Source organism: Neovison vison, chromosome 7, assembly GCF_020171115.1.
Source record: "Neovison vison isolate M4711 chromosome 7, ASM_NN_V1, whole genome shotgun sequence".
Taxonomy (NCBI): Eukaryota; Metazoa; Chordata; class Mammalia; order Carnivora; family Mustelidae; genus Neogale; species Neogale vison.
This window is the reverse complement of record NC_058097.1, coordinates 55,750,055-55,770,460: the sequence shown is the minus strand read 5'-3', so window position 1 is coordinate 55,770,460 and position 20,406 is coordinate 55,750,055. Positions and strand designations below refer to the sequence as shown.

At 55.2% G+C, this 20,406-nt stretch overlaps 1 protein-coding gene across 1 annotated transcript; it reads left to right on the top strand.

Annotated features, from left to right (window-relative positions):
- Positions 1–1,196: 1,196 nt before the first annotated feature.
- On the top strand, positions 1,197–17,478 carry DEDD2 (death effector domain containing 2). Its single transcript, XM_044257270.1, has 5 exons — positions 1,197–1,261; positions 1,879–2,244; positions 4,124–4,246; positions 7,641–7,781; positions 16,276–17,478. The coding sequence occupies exons 2-5, from the start codon at positions 1,917–1,919 to the stop codon at positions 16,665–16,667; spliced, it is 984 nt and encodes a 327-aa protein (XP_044113205.1). The 5' UTR covers positions 1,197–1,261; positions 1,879–1,916; the 3' UTR covers positions 16,668–17,478.
- Positions 17,479–20,406: the final 2,928 nt, after the last annotated feature.

Here is a 20,406-nt window from a genome sequence, read left to right as displayed (position 1 = left end):
AATTTAACGATATTCACTTAACCGTCCCCTATTGTGTGTACGGCCCAGGACTAGGCCTCGGTAGGTGACAATTGCCATTAGGGAGAGGGACTCTTTCAAGGTCATTGTTGCAGCCTAAGCAGAGCCAGTGCTGAGCCAGTGCCAAGCAGGGCCTAGGTCCCCTCCCTTTCAAGGGGAGATAATTCCAGGGGTGGGAACCACTCCGGGGAGGGGACTTGTTTCAAGGTACGTGTGAGCCTTGACTTTGAGTCACCTAAGTGTTTGTGGGGGGTGGGGGGTGGGGGCTGGCTATGGTGCCCAAGGCCTCACCTCAGGGTAGCTGCTCAGACAGGCAACCTGGACTCTTCTCTTGATAGGGATCTACCCTCGCCAAAGTGCAACTTGTAGGTGCAGGTTAGAGACGGGGTATTAGGAAGCCCCTAACCTTGGAAGGCAGAGATTGGAAAGGGTTGTTGTGGGGAGGGGGGGCAAGACGAGGGTTGGGCTTGAGACAGGAAGAGGGTGTCTGACTGTTATAGGGGACCAGTCCGTGATGGATGCCATCAATAAGTGAACAGTCAGGATGGAGGGGACTATTGCAATCGGGAGGAAGGTTCTGGTTCCTAACATGAGATGGAGATTTCTGGTATTTATCAGGGGAATAACATCGGGGATGGGGGCTTCTGTTGGATGAAAGGAGATTCCAGTTGGGGTCATGAGATGGCACAGTTCTGACGTAGGTTCCTGGTCGTCATTAGGAGTAAGGGGCAGTCTGATGGAGTGGCCAAGTCCAGATCATAATGGGTCCGGGAGCTATTTGAAGCCAGGACGGTCGCTATTGTGGTCCTTTGCCATGGGCAGCCGGGAGCAGTGGTAATGTGTGCGTCTAGATCGTGTTTAGGATGGGGCTGTAGTCCATGAGATGAGTAGTTCCAACAGGGCTTGACGTGGGGCAACAAGCACCCAGCGGCGTAAGTCACTTGCGGACAGGAACAACCCTGCAACCAGGAGTCAGAGCCAACTCAAACGCGGAAATCAATCTCGCTTTGCGCAGGCGCGACACTGCCGGGCAGGACGCTACGGTTGGAGGCGGGCCCTGAAGGGTGGGGCTTGGAAGCTTCACTCTGCGCTTGCGCTTAAGGGGCGTGGCGGTCGCACCTGCGCGAGTTGGGGGAAGGAGGAGGGGCGAGGTGACGCAGGCGTAATAATAGAGAAGGTGCCAGAAAGATCCAAAACAAGTGGCTGCGGCCGTCGCCCGGGAGTCGTAAGACGCCGGAGTCCGGTGAGGATCCACAGAGGCCTGAGGGCGGCGGGTGGTGGGTAGATGGAACCTCTTGGGTGTTGGGGGGAGAGCGGTACCGCCCTAACAGGGCAAGGGGGTCGGGATCGGACAGCTCCACCTGTGCGGGGCGACGGGCTGCTTTGGTCGGTTCCACTTGTGGGGGGCAGAGGCTTACTTTCGGACGCTACCATTGGGGTGGAGCCGCGGCGCTGATCGGACAGTACCACTGGACGGAGCCAAAGGGCACGTCCGGACAGTGCTGCCCAGAGTCAAAGGGCAGTTGGCAGGGTTCTCTGGCATGGGGCCCCAGGCTTGTTCGGACCCAGTCCACTTGGTAGGGTCCGGAGGCTGGTTCGGGACATACCACCTGGGGAGGGGCGTTCGGGCTGGGCAGGCCCGATTGGTGGGAGGACGAGCGGGGTCTAGCGTCTCGACCTGTTACTAGGGGACCTCGGGCGATACCATTCCTTTCTGGGGGAAGGGGAGCGGCAGAGAAGACTGGGGTGCGAAGGTGGCGCTGCCCGGCAGGACGGGGCAGGAGAGACGCGCCGGCGGGGGCGGGGTCCGGGTCCTTGCGTCGCTGACCATTGTCCCTTCCCCCGCTGTGTGGGTTCTAGGCCCTGGTTCAGAGCTTGTGCTGCCCCCTCCCCCGGGTATGGCGCTGTCCGGGTTGACCCCGGCTCCTAGCTGGGAGGAGGACGAATGCCTGGACTACTACGGGATGCTGTCGCTTCACCGTATGTTCGAGGTGGTGGGCGGACAGCTGACAGAGTGCGAGCTGGAGCTGCTGGCCTTCCTGCTCGATGAGGCCCCCGGCGCGGCCGGCGGTCTGGCCCGCGCCCGAAGCGGCCTGGAGCTGCTGTTGGAGCTGGAGCGCCGCGGGCAGTGCGACGAGAGCAACCTTCGGCTGTTGGGGCAACTCCTGCGCGTGCTGGCTCGCCACGACCTGCTGCCACACCTGGCGCGCAAGAGGCGCCGTCCAGGTATGGTTGAATGGCAGGGTGACAGACTTCCGGTGGGGATGAGGCCGTGCCCTGGCTGCGCCTCCAGGGTGCTCGCTCCTCCCCTTTGCTCAGAGTATCAGTGAGGAACACAGGCAGGGAGGAGGCATGGGTTTGGGAGAGGTGAGCTTGTGGAATTTGGCCACAGCAATGACGTTTGTGGCCACTGTTTATGGAGGGCTTATTTCTTGCTAAGCACAGTGGTAAGCCCTTTCTGTCGCCTTATATCCTCCCAGTAATCCCATGAGGAAGTCCTGGTAGTGTCCCTATCTTACGGGGAAAAGAACAGGGTTAAGAGAAGTTAAGCAGCTTGCCCATATGTAAGAACTGAATCCTGTGTGCTGAGCACAGGAAGTACAAGGTGTTGGGACTGACAAAGTGTTTGTTCCATGAAGCTTATGTTTGGTGGGGGGAAGCAGCCATTAAGGCAGATAGCTTATTTTTAGACATGGTTATAGAAAAGCAAAGTTAAGAGAATGCAGAGAATAGGGAGTGTTTCACAGTGAAGGGAGTCCCCTCCTGCCCCCCAGATTGGGTAACCACTTAAAACCTCTCTGAGAAAGGGATGTTTATTTATTATTATTTTTTAAAAGATTATTTATTTATTTATTTGACACAGAGAGAGATCACAAGTAGGCAGAGAGGCAGGCAGAGAGAGAGAGGGAAGCAGGCTCCCTGCTGAGCAGGGAGCCCTATGCGGGGCTCCATCCCAGGACCCTGGGACCATGATCTGGGCCAAAGGCAGACACCAAACAACTGAGCCACCCAGGCGCCCCCCAAAAAGAATTTACTTACTTGACAGAGAGTGAGAGAAGGAGAGAGAGCACAAGCAGGGGGAGCAGCAGAGGGAGAGTGGGGAGCAGGCTCTCTGCTCAGCAGGGACTCAATTCCAGGACCCTGAGATTATGACCTGAGCCGAAGGCAGAGGCTTAACCCACTGAGCCACCCAGGCGCCCTGGAGAAAGCAATGTTTAGGTGGTGGCTCTACCCCTGCTGTGCGGAGGAGAAAATGCCAGGCAGAGGGAAAGGGAAGCTTTCAAGCCCTGAGTCAGTACTGAGTTTGGTACCATCAGAGACAGTGTGGCAGGAGCTGGGGGTACTGACAGAGCAAGAGCAGAGAGGGAGGGAGGGAGGAAGCCACTTCACATAGGGGCTTGCAGGTGACACAGGTAGAAAGTGTGGGAGTCAGGATTCATACCTGACTGGCTCGGCTCTGAGATGATGCCCTGCATCCTGTGAGGGAAGTACTCCTGGAGGAGCAGTTCTGAGAAGGTGAGGAACCCAAGGGTTTAAGGGTCAGGAGTCCTGTTGTGCATAGGCCTGGAGCTATTGAGCCCTCAGGTGGGTCATTAGAGGTGAGGTGGCGAGTCACGGAGGGGGATCACGAACTTCTTGGCCAGAGGAAGCCCATGGGCATTGGGTAACCAGGAGAAGGGCACCACTAGAGAAGAACTGACCGTGTGTTTGGAAAAAAGATACGTGGAGGTTAGGCTGTGGAAGAGAGGATTTGGAGAGCCTGCTACTGCTTGGGGCCTCAAGGAGTGTTAGGGGCATTTCGAGGTGGTGGGGGTGGGGGGCGACATTGCAGGGATCCTGACCATGACTCAGCTTACAGAATCCAGCCTTGGCCATTGGAGCTGCTGTAGACACGAGTTGAACAGCCCCAGGAGGTCCTGAGCCCCTTCTGTAGGCATATAGTGACCACTGGGCAGGAAGCGTTTGGGAGGGAGCTGCTGTCTGGGCTCCGAGCTCTGGGGAGCTCAGCACCTAGTGGGGCAGGAGTCCATCTCCAGGTGGGAATTGGAGGCTGGGCTGGGGAGGGGCTAGAGGCCCTGAATACTTTGTTTTTCATTTTGTGAAGTGTCTCCGGAACGCTACAACTATGGCACCTCCAGCTCTTCTTCCAAAAGGACCGAAGGCAGCCGCCGTCGCCATCGCCAATCAAGCGGTACTTCAGATGCCCAGCAGGGTCAGTGGGAGACAGGTGAGCCTCTCACCTGGTGGGGTGGCAGCGTGCCTTTTTCCTCCTGAACCCTGATGAACCTCTCCATCCCAGCCCACCAAGGAAGGGACTCAAGGGGTCATTCTGTATCCACATTGCATTGTGTGTGGTGTTTATCCTACAAAAGCATGTGTCTGGAAGCAATGTATGGAATTGTTTGTGGTAGTTTTATAGGGCATCTGAATGACATCATGTGGTGGGCAGTCTTCACGTGGCTGGCTTTGCTGGACACATGTTCGAGATTTATTCATGTCAAGGATCTTTAATTCGTTTGTTTTAATTGCCCTGCCAATTCATTTAGGGCGTCTCCTCTTTCCTAGTTCTTAAATTATTCAAACATAATTTGAAACATAAGAGAAGCCAAAAAATGAGTGCATTGAGCTTGTTCCTATTTTTCATCTCCACTCAGTAATTTTAACATTTTGCCACTTTTGCCTTATGTGTGTGTTTGTGTGTAAGGTGGATTTGTGGTTGAATGCTTTAGAATGAGTTACAGCCATCAGGATACTTTATCCCTAAATCAGCAGGCATTTTCTGACAATGAGGAGATTCTCCTAGGTCATTTCCAGACCATTATTATGTCTAAGAAAATAAATATTGATCCTCCGATATTTTAATGTTTCATTTTCATGTCTCCCACCGGATGGTCTCTACTCTCAGGACCCACTCATAGTTGAGTTTCTGTGTGTGTGTGTGTGTGTGTGTTTTAAGATTTTATTTATTTATTAGAGAAAGAGCGCAAGCAGGGGAAGCAGCAGGCAAAGGGAGAGGGAGAAGCAGGCTCCCCACTGAGCAGGGATTCCCGATGCCAGGCTCCGTCCCAGGACCCTGGGGTCATAACCTGAGCCAAAGGCAGACACCTACCCCAGTGAGCTACCCAGGCGCCCCTGCATTAATATATTTTGTCTTCTTAATCTCTTACTTGAGAAACCAAACTCCTTCCCCGCCCCAGATTTGTTTCTTTTCTTGCTATGACTTTGACTTACTGACTCTGTCTGTCTGCTTGTTTTGTAGAATGTCACAATTGTTTTGAAGTGTCCTATCATTTCCTCGTGGGGTGCTGGAGCTGGTATAGCTCCCGTGAAGTGGGGAGCCCCCTCACCCTCACCCCAGGAGACAAGCACGGCAGCAGCCACTGGGCGTTGTTTCTGGTTCATGACTTGAAACTCGAAAACCCTGTAAATGTGTGGTCAGAGTAGTAGAGAATGGTTTTCAGGACTGAGAATCGAGTGAAGTAAAGTAAGGTGCAGTAAAAAGTAGGTCAGGAGGCTCGATGAGATTCAGGTTACATGTTTTGGCAGGAATGTTCTTTAGTTGATGCTGTGGGCTTTACGTTGGAGCCCATCAGGAGGCTGACAGTCTGGTTTTCTTGCTGTGAGGTGGCAGGTTTGAGCACTTGGTTAAGGTGGGGTCTCCCATGTTTGTCCTTTGTCAAGGGACATTTCCCCCTTTGACTTACAGTCTATGGGGGACACCTTGGCACATCCTGATACCAGAAGCATCCCTGGTGGGTTTAGTAGGCATCGATGATCTCTGCTCAAACCAGTGCTGACACTGGTGTTCACAAAATGGTGGTTTTCTTATTCTTTTCCAGTGGTCTGTTAGCTGGCACTCTTTTGAGACTTTTCCTTTTTTCTCTCTTTTCTTGGGAGGAGGGGGAGCAGTGCTGTGGATTCCTGTATAATTATTTATTTACTGTGTTAAAATCCATTAGTCATTTTTCCTGAGGTTCGAATTGATTAGCTCCTACTGTCTTTTTGATGGGGCTCCATCATTCTTTGGGCTTCCTGCTCTGGGGGACTGCAAGATGTTTGGACTCACCTGTCTTTTTTCTTCCTTAGCCCTGGAATCAGCTGTTTCCAGAAGAAGCTTCATTTCTTCTAGAGGGACTGTCATTTAGAGACCTAGACCTGGTTGCTGAGTGTGTGTATTGTTTCTGGCCTCTTTTAGTGAACAGACCTAGAAATTACTTTAAGAAAATTCATATTAATATTTTGGGGCACCTGGGTGGCTCGGTCGGTTTAGTGTCCAACTCTTGATTTCGGCTCAGGTCATGATCTCAGTGTGTCCCATCTTTCTCATTTCATGACCTCAGATCAAGCCCCAGGTCCATCTCTGTGCTGGGCGGGGTGCCTGCTTGGGATGCTGTCTTTCCCTCTCCCCTTCTTGGCTCTTTCCTGCATACATACTCTATCCCCACCCCCAAACAAAAAAAATTTGTCTTATCGTTTTCAAAATTAACGTTATAAACATTTGTTTCTTGTACACTGGTTATTAATAGCTTTGAGATAAAAAATCTATTTGGTTGGTTTTATGACAATCATAGCTTTGAAAGTACATCAGTGCCGCTGCTGACTGCCTCTCCTGAATGAAGCAGACCAGTTACTTGTGGTTCTTCCTGCCCTAGGAGTGTGTCCCACTGAGAGTTTACAGTCAGAACATTCTTCCAAGTTACTTGAAATAATTCTTCAGTTCGTGTTACCAGTTACATATGCAGCTAGGTTTGTTTCTGTTAATTTTATGGTTGGTGTTTTTGTCTCTCTAATTTTTTGAGTATGTAAACCACTTTAATGACTGAGAAGTCAGGGGTGGCTGGGTGGCTCAGTGGGTTAAAGCCGCTGCCTTCGGCTCAGGTCATGATCTCAGGGTCCTGGGATCGAACCCCGCATCGGGCTCTCTGCTCAGCGGGGAGCATGCTTCCCCCTCTCTCTCTGCCTGCCTCTCCGCCTACTTAGGATCTTTTTCTGTCAAATAAATAAAAATCTTTAAAAAAAGAAAAAAGACTCAAAAGTCAAAACTAATAGAACGGGAGAAGGATATTCTCAGGAGGATTGTTTCCACTGGCCCCCAACCCCTAACTAATTTCATTCATTTTCTGTTTGCCTATACAGTGTTTTGTCTTGGAAAAATAGCAAGTTTGTATGCTTATTTTCTTTTTTTTTTTTTTAAGGCAAGATGTAGCAAATTGTAGACACTTGTTCTGTACCTCGCTTTTACTTTACTGAGGAGTCAGCACCCTGGTAATTAACCTAGTGTACTGCTCACCATATGTTTACATTGTGTTCTCATTGAGACAGGAACAATGCCGCAGTGGTCTGTTTGTTGTCATGCCTGTTTGCTGACGAGGTTGTGCAGGGCTTTCTTCAGGGTCAGACCTGGAAGTGGGGCTGCTGGATGGTGGGGTGTGCTCTTCTGGGTGAAGCTAGGTTCTACTCACTGCTCGTCTTACGGACCGGGCCACTGAGGCCCAGGAAGCAGAGGGGCTCACCCAGGGTCTCACAGCTCGGAGACCGGCCTTGAACCCTTGTGCAGGCCCTTGCCACCATGCTCTACCTGTTATCCTGGTCCTCAGTGTGCCCCATCTCTCTCTCCTCAGGCTCCCCACCAACCAAGCGGCAGCGGCGGAGTCGGGGCAGGCCCAGTGGTGGTGCCAGGCGGCGGCGGAGAGGGACTGCCGCCGCCCCCCAGCAGCCACATGAGACATCCAGACCTGCCTCAGAAGGCAAAGTGACCTGTGGTAGGTGTCTGTGGGCCGTGGAGAATGCATGGCCGGTGCTTGTGGCCGGCTGCTGACCCCAGGGCTGGCAGAGGCAGGCACCTGTGCAGAGTGTGGCCCACCAGTGGGGAAGTGGTGGCTTCTGTTTGTCCTTTTTCTTCTTGCATGTCTCCGTCCTGCCTGTTGTGGAAGGCTCACGTGTGTGACCTCCTCCAGGAAGCTTTTCCTCACGACCTCTTGCTCTCAATTTTATTTGTTTTTTTTCAGTAACCATTTTTATAGGTTTACTTAGTCTGCAGTAGAACAATGCGTGTGTGAGAAATGAGGATCCTGGAGCAGGCTGCTAGGGTCACTTAGCCTTGGCGTTTATCTAGGTTGTCTGACCTTGGGCGGGTGACCGAACCCTTCTGTGTAAAATGAGGCTGATAGGGTGCTCCCCAACTGGGGTCTTTGAGAGAGAAGATGAATTAACCCGGTAAAATATTCCCCCAGTTCCTGGCCGAGGGCCCACGCCGTGTGCTCCGTACCGGTTTGTGTGTCTTCCTGTCACTGTGCAGTGTGCTTGGGACAGGAATAGCAGTGAGGGCCCTTTGGTTGGGGAGGCGACCTTCTCATAGGGTGACAGATCAGTGAAACTGCAGCTGGCTTTAGATAGTGCCGTGAGCAGAGGGTGGGGAGTGGGTGGAGGATCCTGGCAGGAGCCAAGCCATTGGGCCTGGCAGACCTTGGAGTAGATGGGAGTGTGGGTTTTATTCCATACAGCAAGTGTTATAGTGGATTTTCAGCAGGGAGTGAGGTGATCTGATGCCTGTTTTCTTTTTTTGTTTTTGTTTTGTTTTTAAAGATTTTATTTATTTATTTGACAGACAGAGATCACAAGTAGGCAGAGAAGCAGGCAGAGAGAGAGAAAGAGGAGGAAGCAGGCTCCCCGCTGAGCAGAGAGCCCCATACGGAGCTCGATCCCAGAACCCTGGGATCATGATCTGAGCCGAAGGCAGAGGTTTTAACCCACTGAGCCACCCAGGCGCCCCTGATACCTGTTTTCGATGGAACTCTGACTCCATCTGGAAAATCAGCTAGTGAATGATGACATATAAAGTGCTTAGAAGCGGGCCAGGTACAGATAGGTATAGCATGTGCCGTGACAGGTACTTGTTGAAGTAAATTAAACAAAAAGGAAGCAGGGAACGGAGGGAAGAGGCTGGACAGCCCAAGCGGGAGAGGTGGAAGGTCTGGCCCAGAGACGTTCTGTTGGGGAGGGGAGGGCACTAATAGGGCTGCCTGGGCCTGCGGGTATGTTAGGCTAGGTGCCTTGTGGGCTCTGCTGTAGAGATTTGTGCTTGGGCCTTGCCTTTGAGAACTGTGGCCCTGAGGGGCATGGTTGGGCGTAGGATCATCAGCCCACACATCTCTGGTTCCCCCTCTTCCGAGTGTCCCATCCACTCCTCCGATGAGGCTGTGGAGTCCTGTGCTGGTTGCTGCCAGGAGGAACAGACACTGGTGTCCTCTGACAACCCTCAGCTGGACAGTGTCCTCCGACAACCCTCTGCTGGATTCGGTGGCTGCCCCAGGGTGACACTCTCCCGAGGCAGGCGGTCCTGAGCAGAAATACTGACCTGGCTGGGCAGCAGGGGGCCAGCTGAGCCAAGGCTGGGGAGGGGTCTTGTTGCCTCAGAGGCTCCAGGTCTCTTCAGGTGGGCTGGGCTATGGCGGGGAGGTTGTTACCCAGGGTGTGGCTGGGTCTTGCGGTGAGGACTGTGAGCAGGTCTGACTGCTGACTCACTGGGCAGGGTGGGGCTGGAGGGAGGCCCTCCCCTGTAGGCTGCTGATGGTTCCCTCTGGAAGCTAGGATGCTTAACCTTTAATGAGGCCCAAGACCAGAGGTGGAAAGAGGCTCCTTCAGACTAGAGTGACCCGACTTCCTTAACCCCATGTGTGTGTGACAGCTGTGGGGCTTAACCCCTAGTCAACTGCCCTCCTGAGAGGGCCGGAACTGGACCAAACTCCGGGTTTCTTAAGGGGAAGGGTGTCTGGAGTAGCCGGGGTTTGGACACAGGGGCTCTGAGTTTCCACATCCCTTTTCAGGGCCATCCACTGGGCACTGTGCTGGGTGCGCTGTTCGCTCGGCACTGAGTTTTCAAGACAGCCCTGAGGTAGGGGTGACAGCCCCCATCTGCAGAGTGGCAGGCTCTGATCATACTCCACGCGTATGCTCATACTCCACGCGTATTCTCAGAGCGCTCACTATGTGCTGGGCACAGCAGGGGGGCGGCGCTTGTCCTCCCATTGGTTTCAATGGGAGGAGAAAGCCAAAAGAAACCAGATGGCAGCTGAGAAGAGAGGGCAGGGGGGTAGGGAGTGATGGAAAATGCCATTTCAGGTGTATTTTCAAGATAGGGTGGTCTCAGAAGACCCCTTGGAAGAGACAGAGCGAGTGTGTGGATGCCCGGGGAAGAGTGTTCTGGATCTGGGGACAGCAGGTGCCAAGGTCCAAGTAGGACTGAGCCTGTGGTGGTGAAGGGCTGGTAAGGAAGCTGGCCAGGCTGGAGCCCAGGGAACAAGGGGGCTGCCGGGAGGTAAGCACAGGCGAGGTGGGGAGCCCGTCCTGCAGGGCCGGGGGCTGGGGCTTTCACTGCCTTATGTGACGGAAAGCAGCCAGAGGATTTGAATGACAGGAGGAGCTTTGCTCTTTTCTCTGTTTCCTGTGGAGAAGGTACAGAGGCAGGCACACCATTATGATGACCGCATCCCCCCTTCACTGCCCTCAGCCCTTGTCAGCTCGTGAGCAGTTCTCTTGGACCATCCACGGTGTTTTGCAGTCGTTTTCAGGAGTTTTGTTATTTGCTCTGTGGATTTTCTACTGTGTACTTCTAAAAGATCAGAATTCTCGAAAAATTACTGCCCCAAAAATGTCAAGTTTCTTACTGTCAGATGTCCAGTCAGTCCTCTGATGTCCAGTTGTCTCAGAAGTGCTGGTTCTGTTTTTTTAAATTTAATTTATTTGAGAGTGCAAGCGTGTGCGTGCAGGGTGTAGGGGGCAGAGGAACACGCAGACCCTCCACTGAGCAGGGAGCCCGATGTGGGGCTCAGTCCAGGACCCTGGGATCATGATGTGAGCGGAAGTCTGGCGCTCAACCGACTGAGCCGCCCAGGCCCCCTGCTGCTGGCTCTCGGAAGTCTCTTCTGATTGCAGAGATCCCCCTGCCATGTCTGTTCTCTCTCCCCCATCCCCTGAGCTCTGTGTTTGTTGGAGGTAGTTGTCCTGTTTCCTGAAGACTGGATTTTGTCAGCTGCATCCTGCAGTGGAGTAGATCGATAGGGTCCCCTGTTGTCTGTGTTGCCTGGAAATCGGTGGTTGGCCTGGAGAGACTTGATCAGACTCTGGTGCGATGTTTTGTTCTCAAGCTCACTTCCCAGGTGGTGCTGTAGCCTTCCATCAGGAAGTGGGGAGTGAGTGGCTGCTTATCTTTCTCTGACGTTGGTGGCAGCGTCTCCTCGTTGCTTTGATCTGCTCGTTCCCGAAAACCTTACATTTGATATGACACTGTGTCCCCGGGGGAAGACTAAAGCAAGGTTGGGCACCAGTATTGTCCAGAGGAGGGCGGGTGCGGGCCCTGGAGTGGCAGCGGAGGGGAAGGGGTCTTTCCATCCGAGCACTCTGGCTGCCCTTCTCCCCCTTGTGCCTGTCCCTGTCCTTTCCTGAGCAGCCCCTGGGCATCCCTGCCCATTTCCCTCCGCATCTTATTCTGCGCTCGAGGAGAGAAGGATGAGGTTTGGGGTTGGGGGACAAGAGGATGCTGGGGCCCACCTGAGTGCAGGAGCAAGAGCAGCTTTCCTCAGTAGGAAGGTAGCACCACCCCCTCTGCCCTGGGGACAGGGAGCCTTGCTGCAAAGCTGCCCAAGGGGAGAGGGACCATTGCTAAATGTTTGGCGTTCTTGGCCGGAGGAAGCAATTCAGCCAGCTCCAAGCCCAGGTCACACAAGGCGCTCTTTGCGCCTTGCTCCTCACAGACACACTGGACCAGCCTGTCCACTTCTGTCCGTGTCTGCTGCATCTGTCCTGGCCCTTTGGCCTTCCCCGGCCCCTACCCTGGCTCTGTTCCTGCTGCCTTGCTACTTCCGCAGTGCGGCCCAAGTCGTCTCGGTGTAAGCTCACGTCCTTCCTGAGGCCCTCGGAGGGCTCGTTGTATACCAGGCACTGGCCTCTGCTCTGTACTCGCAGCCAGCTGTGTAATCCCCAGAGCGACCCCACGAGAGCCAGTGCAGGGGTGAGGCTTTACCAAGGAGGCCCCTGAGCTGCTGAGGGGTGTGTTTGCCTCGCGAGGCCCTGGACTCCCTGCTCCTCCGGGTTGGGTCCTGTCCCTCCAGTCATCCCCTGGTGCCCTTCTCCTCTGCGTGGTCCATCCACCCTGGCCCCAGCCTCTGAACGCGTAGTTCGTTTTTTGCTTCTGGACTTCGATGGGGGCCGTTCTCTCTCGGGAATGCTGCTCTTCCTTCTCCTCGTTTTTCTCTCTCGACCTACTTGTTCTTCACATTTTACTTCCAGTGTCATTTCCTAGAGAGGTTCCTTCTGATTGTTGAAACCTAAATTACACCTCGCTCTCTCTCATTTTCTCTTGTGGCCCTCGGGATGTCTTTTAATGATAGCTTACCGTGTATCATTGTGCGAGAGGCCGCAACAGGACAGGGTAGTTCAGAGCTCGGGCTGCGGGGCCAGGCACCCCGGTTGGAATTCCAGCTCTGCTATTTCCTGCCTCTCTGCCCTTGGGCAGGTGACTCATCCTCTGTGCCTCAGTTTCCCCATTTGCAAAAAGGAGGTAATAGCACTGCTTTTGAAGGTTACAGGGAGAATCAAAGGGTCAATAAGTGACCTGTGTGCCAGTCTGCAGTAAATCCTCTGTGCGTGTCACCTGTTGTCCTTTGGTCATTTGGGCGAGGACTAAAGGGGTTGATGGTGCTTGGTGCCCCTGGTCCTTGGCCAGGGGTGGTAAAGCAGGTCTTTTCCTTTGCCTTTGTGGAGTCTCCTTGGCCTCTTTCTCTGAGTGTCACACTGTTGTGTTCCAGACCTGATGTTGGCCTCTGGTCTGGGGAGGGATTTCATTTGTCAGTGGGGATAAGGAAAATGCTGTGAGGATTCAGAGCCAGAGATCGGGAAAGCCCTTGGGGAGGGCCTGGCCCATGGGAGGCGTTCCCTAACTGGGGTTCTGTATCTTGCCAGCCCACTGGTGGTGGGGCATGCGTGTCACCCCACATTCATGGGGCTTTGTAAATTGATTCGTGGGATGAAAGAACAGATGGGACACACAGTAGTCCATCCTGGTTTTGCTTTCCTTCCACCCCTCATGCTGGGGGCAGGATCTGAACAGTTTCTGCCACAGGTTGAGTACAGAGCTGTGCTGAGGAGAAGGGCGATGTGGGAGGGCTTCACTGGCTCGGGATGTGTGGTCCTGTGAGCTGGGCCTTGGTGGGTGAGTGGGAGGAGGTCCACCGCAGAGGAGGTGGACCAGTGATTGTGCGAGTGAGTAAGGCTTGTGATGGGGGCCCTGGCCTTGTGACTGGAGGTGGGGCAGGGGAGAACGCAGCTGGAACTGAAGGAGAAGGTGAGGGGGAGGTTCACTTGGGCCCAAGCGAGAGAGGACCAGGCCTGGGCAGGGGCCGTGGGGTAGAGAGGTGGGTGTCGAAATCACAGTTCCTGTTTTTGGGGGCCTCTTATGTCGTAGGACCTGGGGCAACTGCTTCATGAGTTGCTTTTTTGAATCCTCGTGACCGCACCATGTAGCAGGGACCTCTTGTTTGTCTGTTTATGTTTTTCAGATGGGGAAACTGAGGCTCAGAGAGGTGAGGTCACATGCCCAAGGCCCCACAGCTAGAGAGTGGCAGAGCCGGGACTCGCCTCAAGGTCTGTCGGACTCCGTCACCTGGCTTTGTGCCTCTGCCACTAAGCTGCCCCGTGTGGCCTTGGACAGGTGCTGCTTCTCCCAGTCCCCTGCTCCCCGGCCCACACTAACTGAGGGTGTGGTCAGGCACTCGGGGGAGTCTAGGCTATAGGCCTGGCGGTCTCATGTGGTTCTTAAGATGGAGGGAGTTGGGCCTGAGTGCCGTGGGAAGTCCTAGGTGCGGAGGCCAGGTGGGGTTCCCTGGGCTTTGAGCTGAGAGAATGAGGTTCCCTCACAGAAGGAGGAAGGGTAGGAGTGGGAGGAGGAAGTGGGTGGTGCTGAGAAGTCATCTGGGGGAGCAGAGACCTGCCTTCACCTTGTGCCCTGCTGCTGACACCATGTGTGGAAGGCGCAGGGAGTTGGGCACATGGTAGTTCCCCTTCCAGAGCTTCAGTTTCCTCATCCGTCAGATGGGTGGCATGTGGCCCGTACCCGGTGGGGCTGGTCTGGCGGAAGGCTGAGGGTGAAGCGTTTGGCACATCAGAGCTGTTGGCAGCGCCGTGCTTGGAGTACCCCTTGGGCACTGTTGGCAGTGCTAGTCACTTCTTTTCCATCCACTGTTTTCTTTCTAGTCCTTTCAACGGTCTTTTCGAGTTGGAATTCCTGGGTTCGTCAAGAGCCTGGGCTCAAGAGAGGTGCTGACTTGTGCCAGGTCACACAGCGGCATCTAAAGGCTCTGGGTTGGACTCATCTTCATGGACCCGAAGCTGCCCTCTGGGGCATGAGCAGCCCAAGTGACCTCTGTGGAGGACTGCCACACCCTGGCTGCGTGACCTTAGGCAAATCCCTTCTCTTTGCCTCAGTTTGGTCACCTGTAAATTGGGGTGATTATAGAGCCTGTCTCATGGGGTGTTCGTGGATTAAATGAGTTCCTGTGTGGGTGGTGCCTGTTGTCATTTCCAGCTCATACCTGACTCTCTCAGAGCTGGGGTTGTGTGGAGAGGAAGTTCTGTTAGTAGCCTGAGTTACAAGTGGGGTTTTATTATTATTATTATTATTATTTTTATTTATTTGACAGACAGAGATCACAAGTAGGCAGAGAGGCAGGCAGAGAGAGAGAGAGAGGGAAGCAGGCTCCCTGCAGAGCAGAGAGCCCGACGCGGGGCTCGATCCCAGGACCCTGGGATCATGACCTGAGCAGAAGGCAGAGGCTTTAACCCACTGAGCCACCCAGGCGCCCCGGTTTTATTATTTTTTGAAAAATATTTTTATTTATTCATTTATTTGACAGGCAGAGGTCACAAGTAGGCAGAAAGGCAGGCAGAGAGAGAGGGGGAAGCAGGCTCCCCGCTGAGCAGAGAGCCCGATGCGGGGCTCGATCCCAGGATCCCGAGATCATGACCTGAGCCGGAGGCAGAGGCTTAACCCACTGAGCCACCCAGGCGCCAAGGGGGGCTTTAGTAATCCCACAGGGAGGTGATCTGCCAGAGGTCACATTTATAGGGACAGTCTAGGAAATCTTGGGTGCTGTGCCCTGCGCAGAGTTGCCCCCTCATTTGGGCAGATGGGGTCAGGGTTGTAAAGAACAGAAACTCAGCTCTGACTGGCCTGAGCAAAAAGGGAATGGATCGTAGCAGAGAATCATGCTCTCTCCTCCTGGTGGCCAAGTGCCCCTGGTGGCCAAGTGTCCCTGGCAGCTCCGGGCTTAGGGCCCACCATCTTAGCAGCCTCTGAGGAAAGAGGGCACCTGCTACCAGCAAAGCCATCCCCGTCCCAGCCTTGAGACCCCTGGGTGGTGCTCTCCTGTTGGGGGTGGTGCTCTCCTGTTGGGTGTGGTGGCCCCACAGGAGTCTCACTGAGTGCAGGATAGGGCGAGGCCCATTACTGCAAGGCAGGTCTTTCAGCCCGCACATTGGTTCTTTCACAAGTATCTATCGAGTGTCTGCTGGGTGCCACAGGGCTACACCCGTGAATAAAACAGACAGTCTCTTCCTTCCGGGGGGCTCACAGGGGACTCAGCCAGGGGAGACAGGTGAAAAACCTGACAGCATAAGGGAAACCTCCGAGGTTACGTGGTAAGTGCCTTGGGAAGAAAGGGAGCAGGGTCTGGGGGACTGGGAGGGTGGGGGGCTGGGGTCCCTGGTGGTGGTGAAGTTTTAAATGGGGAGCTTAGGGGAGACATCATTGGGAAGGTGGCGTTTGAAGGAATTGAGGGAGCAAGTGATACTGGGCCGGCCAGAGCATCCCCAGCGGGAGGAGAGGCAGGTTTAGGTAGAGCCTGGCTAGTGGGTGGGGGTGCAGCAGGGTGCTGCGGCTGGAGTGGGGCACGTGCGGAGAGAGGACGGCACCGGGTCAGGAGGTAACAGAGGCCAGGCAGCAGGAGAGAAGCCATGGGAGAGCGTCTCCATACTTGGGTGTGGTTACCAGAAGGGGGAAGGATGTGGGCAGGGGCCGAGCAACCCGTAGGGCAGTGGGAGGAGCCTGTGGGAGGAGGCTGGGGCTGGAGGAAGGGGTTGTGGGCCCCTGGTCCCACTGTGGTGTGCGTGTGCGCATGTGCATGTGCGTGTGCATGTGTGTGTGTGTGTGTGTGTCTGTCTGTAGTGTTGGCCCCTCCCTGACCAGTCCCTCCTTCTCCACAGACATCCGGCTCAGGGTGCGAGCAGAGTACTGTGAGCACGGGCCCGCCTTGGAGCAGGGTGTGGCCTCCCGGCGGCCGCAGGCACTGGCCCGGCAGCTGGACGTGTTTGGGCAGGCCACGGCTGTGCTGCGCTCCCGGGACCTGGGCTCCGTGGTATGTGACATCAAGTTCTCTGAGCTCTCCTATCTGGACGCCTTCTGGGGCGACTACCTGAGTGGCGCCCTGCTGCAGGCCCTTCGGGGCGTGTTCCTGACTGAGGCCCTTCGCGAGGCCGTAGGCCGGGAGGCTGTCCGCCTGCTGGTCAGTGTGGACGAGGCCGACTATGAGGCTGGCCGGCGCCGCCTGCTGCTGATGGAGGAGGAGGGAGGACGGCGCCCGACTGAGGCCTCCTGATTCTGGACATGGCAGGACTGAACCCACCTCCTAGCCTTCGGGCCACTTTCTTCCCTGGAGGACATCCATCTCTGCCCCTAGAGGACTGTCAACTTCAGTAGCCCCGAGGACTGGGACAGATGGCCTGGCCCCTTGACAGACTCTCCCACAGGATGTGGGCTCTGAGGCCTAAACCACTTCCACCTGAGTTTCCTTCCCAGCCTCCTCCCAACCCTACCCTCTCGTGTGTTCCCTCAGCTTCAGGAGGCCAGGGACTCAGGCATGCAGATCAGAACGGGCGGGAGGCATAGCTACACATTCACCAAAGGCCCCCTGCACACCGTGTCCCTGGCCGTGAACTGTGTGTGCACATGCACACTGCTCCCTCTGGAATCTTCCCTTGGCTCCTGCCCTGGCCTGTTCCACACATGTCTTTGGCCTAAGGGCTTCTCTCTCAGGATCTCTGATTTTACTGTCCCCAAGCCTGGACCTCAGCCACGCTGGGCACTGGGGCTAGGGTGCACACGGGACCTGCTCCTCTTGCCCACATCTCTCTAGCCAGCTGGGGCTCTGCCCGACTTCCAGACACAGACCTGGATCTCCACATTCTACTGCTCCCCACAGTTGGATGCAGACTTGAACAAGGACCTGCACCCGGAGTGTCACACGTGCATTGCAGTAGCATCAGACCTAGTGTGTCGTTGCCCGTGGGGCCAGGATCAGAAACCAACTTCCTTCTCCAAAAGGGAAGGCAAAGGCTTGGGGCTGATGGGAAAGGCCTTTTACAAATGGCGCCAATAAAACTGCCCTGGATTGGGGCTTAGGGTGGGCATCAAGGCTCTCTAGGACTCTTTCTTTATGGGCTGGAGGAAGGAGCTAATGAGGACCTGGGCCCAGTTCCAGCCCTGGGGTTCCTGGCCCAGTTATCTGGCTAGAGGAAGGGCAGGATGCTGGAGCATCATCAGCTGCTGCTACCCCAGGCCTGCTCTTCTCTCTGGGCCTCAGTTTCCTCATCTGTCAAAGGAATTAACTGCTTTGGGAGTCATAACCTGTCCCAATTCCATTGGCACATGCTTTGCTCTTGTTAGGTTCTTGGGAATACTCGTGTTTTTACTTTATTCGTGCCAGCTATCTAGCCCAGCACTCTAGCCCCAAGCTTTGGAAACCAAACGGGTCACAAGCCACAGTTCGCTGGCTGGAATCCTTCCCCAGATGGCTCCTCATGCCTTCTGGACAGTCACCTCTTAAATCTGGACCTGCATTCTTCCTCCCGGGGCCCAGCACTGCTTTCTGCTGCCTTGTGGCTACTGGAGGTTGTGGCCTCTTTCCCCACCCCTTGTTTAAGGGCTTAGGAACTCAGGTTTCTTACACAATAACCAAGGTTTTCCTTCCTGTGGGGGAAGGGAATCAGGCTGGGGAGTGGGGGTGGGTGGAAGGAGGTAGGCAGGGACTGCTGGCCTTTCCTGGGGGAAGAGGTACTTCTGCCCACACTTGGGAACCTGGACCGCTGGCCTGTGTTGGTGGGGAGGGACATTGTGGCAAGTCTAAGGGTTGAGACCTGTCCTGGAATGAAGACCTGGTCTAGCACCATACCCTTTCTGGGCAGGAGCTAGGGTCTGCTGGGCACCTCAAGATTTATTTAATGCTTAGCTTGTGTGAAGTAGGGATTCTGCCCCCATATTTGACAGGAAATGGGTTTCAGAGAGGGGAGGTGGCTTGCCTGGGGGATAGAGAAAACCTGAGCTCGAGAGCCTCTCTCCCCAAGTAGATGCAGGTTGGGGAGGCGGGTGGGGGGGTTTCCACGCCCCTTCTTCCCTCCAGTTGTGGGAACTGCCTTTGGTTTGGGCGGGAGTAGGTTTTCTTCTCAAGGTTTGGGGGATTTTTGTACTTGGGGGCGGGAACTGCTGCTGGTTGTCGCTCTGCTGGCCAGCATTGCGGAGCCAGCCTCCTCACCCGGCTCTGAGGCGGGTCTTTCCGCCTCTTCTGCACAAGGGTCCCCGCCCCTTTGTGGGGAGAGAGTCAGGCGCTGCCCACCCGTCGGTTCCGGGGTGTGGGCCCCGCCTATGGCCCACCCCTCCCCGTTCTCCGAGGCCCCGCCCGCCCCACCCTCTCCAGCCCGGCGTCCCCCTACCTCGCCGGTCAGCGCGTGCCGGACGTGGAGACGCCTAGCCGCGAGGCCACCGGAGCCCGCGCAGGCGCAGTGCGCGGCAGGCGCCGGCGGTGGCGGGAACATGGAGATGTCGGTCGCCTCCAGAGCGCCATTGAGCGCGTCTGCGGTGGAGCTGGCCTGGATTTGCCAGAGACCGCGCGGTACCCCGGGGTGTGACCAACACACCGCGGAGGCCAAGAAGTGGGTCACGGAAGGCCGTGAGGACAAGCTGGGGAGATCAAAGAGCTTCAGGAGTCAAGAAAGTCCGTGGGGCAGGGCTTGGGCAGACCGCGGGCAGGCGAACTAGGGGCCTGTGAGAGCCCAGAGGAAGGCTTCACAGAGGAGAGGAGCCCGGAGCTGGCTCTTGAGGGATGAGTAGGAGTTCAACAGAATGACGGAGAGCGGCCTTACAGCAGAGAGGGCAGCCCGGGGAAGGTCTTAGGAAACGTGCCCAAACCGGGTGCAGAGAGACGGACAGATCGGCAGAGTCAAAGGTAAGTGGCGGCGCCTAGTCAGCCCTCGTCTGCACAGTGGCCATGTGCTCCCGCGGGCTGGCCACGAGGACAGCCACAGCATGGTTGCGCTAGAAGGTGGTAGTGTGAGGTGGGCTCACGAGGCCCCACGTGTGGGGGTCCCAGCCGTGCGCCTGTCCCGGGGCCTCCGCCGGGGCTCGGGCATTGCTCTGGCTGGGGCGCCGCTGGCTCCGCAGGCCCTGTGCTGGTGGGCGAGCCACGCCGGGCCACCGCGGGCCACAGCCCAGGGTGGGTAGTGACTGAATAAGCCGCAGAGGCCGGGGGAGCCCAGAGGACACGGATTGGAGGGTCCCAGGAAGGCGCGTGGATCGGACCCCCGTTCATTCTGTTCAAAATCAACACCACCACCCTACGTTTCAGCTGTGAACTAGAACATTCTGAAAAGTAGGGACAGCGGATATATGGTGTTAGTACGTTGTAAAACACATGTGCCTCCCACATTAAGAAACACCTTACCACACCCCAGAAGCCCCTCACCCCCCAGCCTGTCATGTGCTCCCTCCTGACCATCCCCACCCCCTCGCCATTTCTCCTAGCTGGGAACACTACCTTGCCTTTTAGTAATAATTCCTCTTTTTATTTTTTTGGCCCCGCAATGATGTAGATAATCTTCTCTCATCTTGCACTTGATATAAATGGAACCATACAATAAGTCTCCCGTTGTGTCTGTTTTCTTTTGCTCAGTGTTGTGTTTGTAAGTTTCTTCCACATATCCGTCAGTAGCTGACTCACTGTTATAAACATCCCACAAGTACTTCATGCATGGCACCGTTGGTGGACATTGAGGTTGTTTCCAGTGTGGGACCGTTACGAATAGTGCTGCTGCGAACATTGTAGTGCATGGTTTTTGGTGAACAAATGCTTACATTTCTGTTGGGATATACCCGCAAGTGGAACTGCTGGACCTGGGTATGTTCAGGTCTGGTAGATACTGCCTATGTTAGTTTCCTATGGCTGGTGTAATAAATTAGCACAAATTTGATGGCTTAATACAACAGAAATGTATTCTCTGTAGTTCTGGAAGTGAGAAGTCTAAAATTTTCACTGGGCCAGAATCAAGATGTCAACAGACCCATAC

Bases quoted from the DNA above. Each gene is read 5' to 3' on its own strand.
- DEDD2 (XM_044257270.1), top strand. From the start codon at position 1,917: ATGGCGCTGTCCGGGTTGACCCCGGCTCCTAGCTGGGAGGAGGACGAA. The intron at 2,245-4,123 runs GTATGGTTGAAT...CATTTTGTGAAG, and splicing joins GCGCAAGAGGCGCCGTCCAG to TGTCTCCGGAACGCTACAAC. The intron at 7,782-16,275 runs GTAGGTGTCTGT...CCTTCTCCACAG, and splicing joins AGAAGGCAAAGTGACCTGTG to ACATCCGGCTCAGGGTGCGA.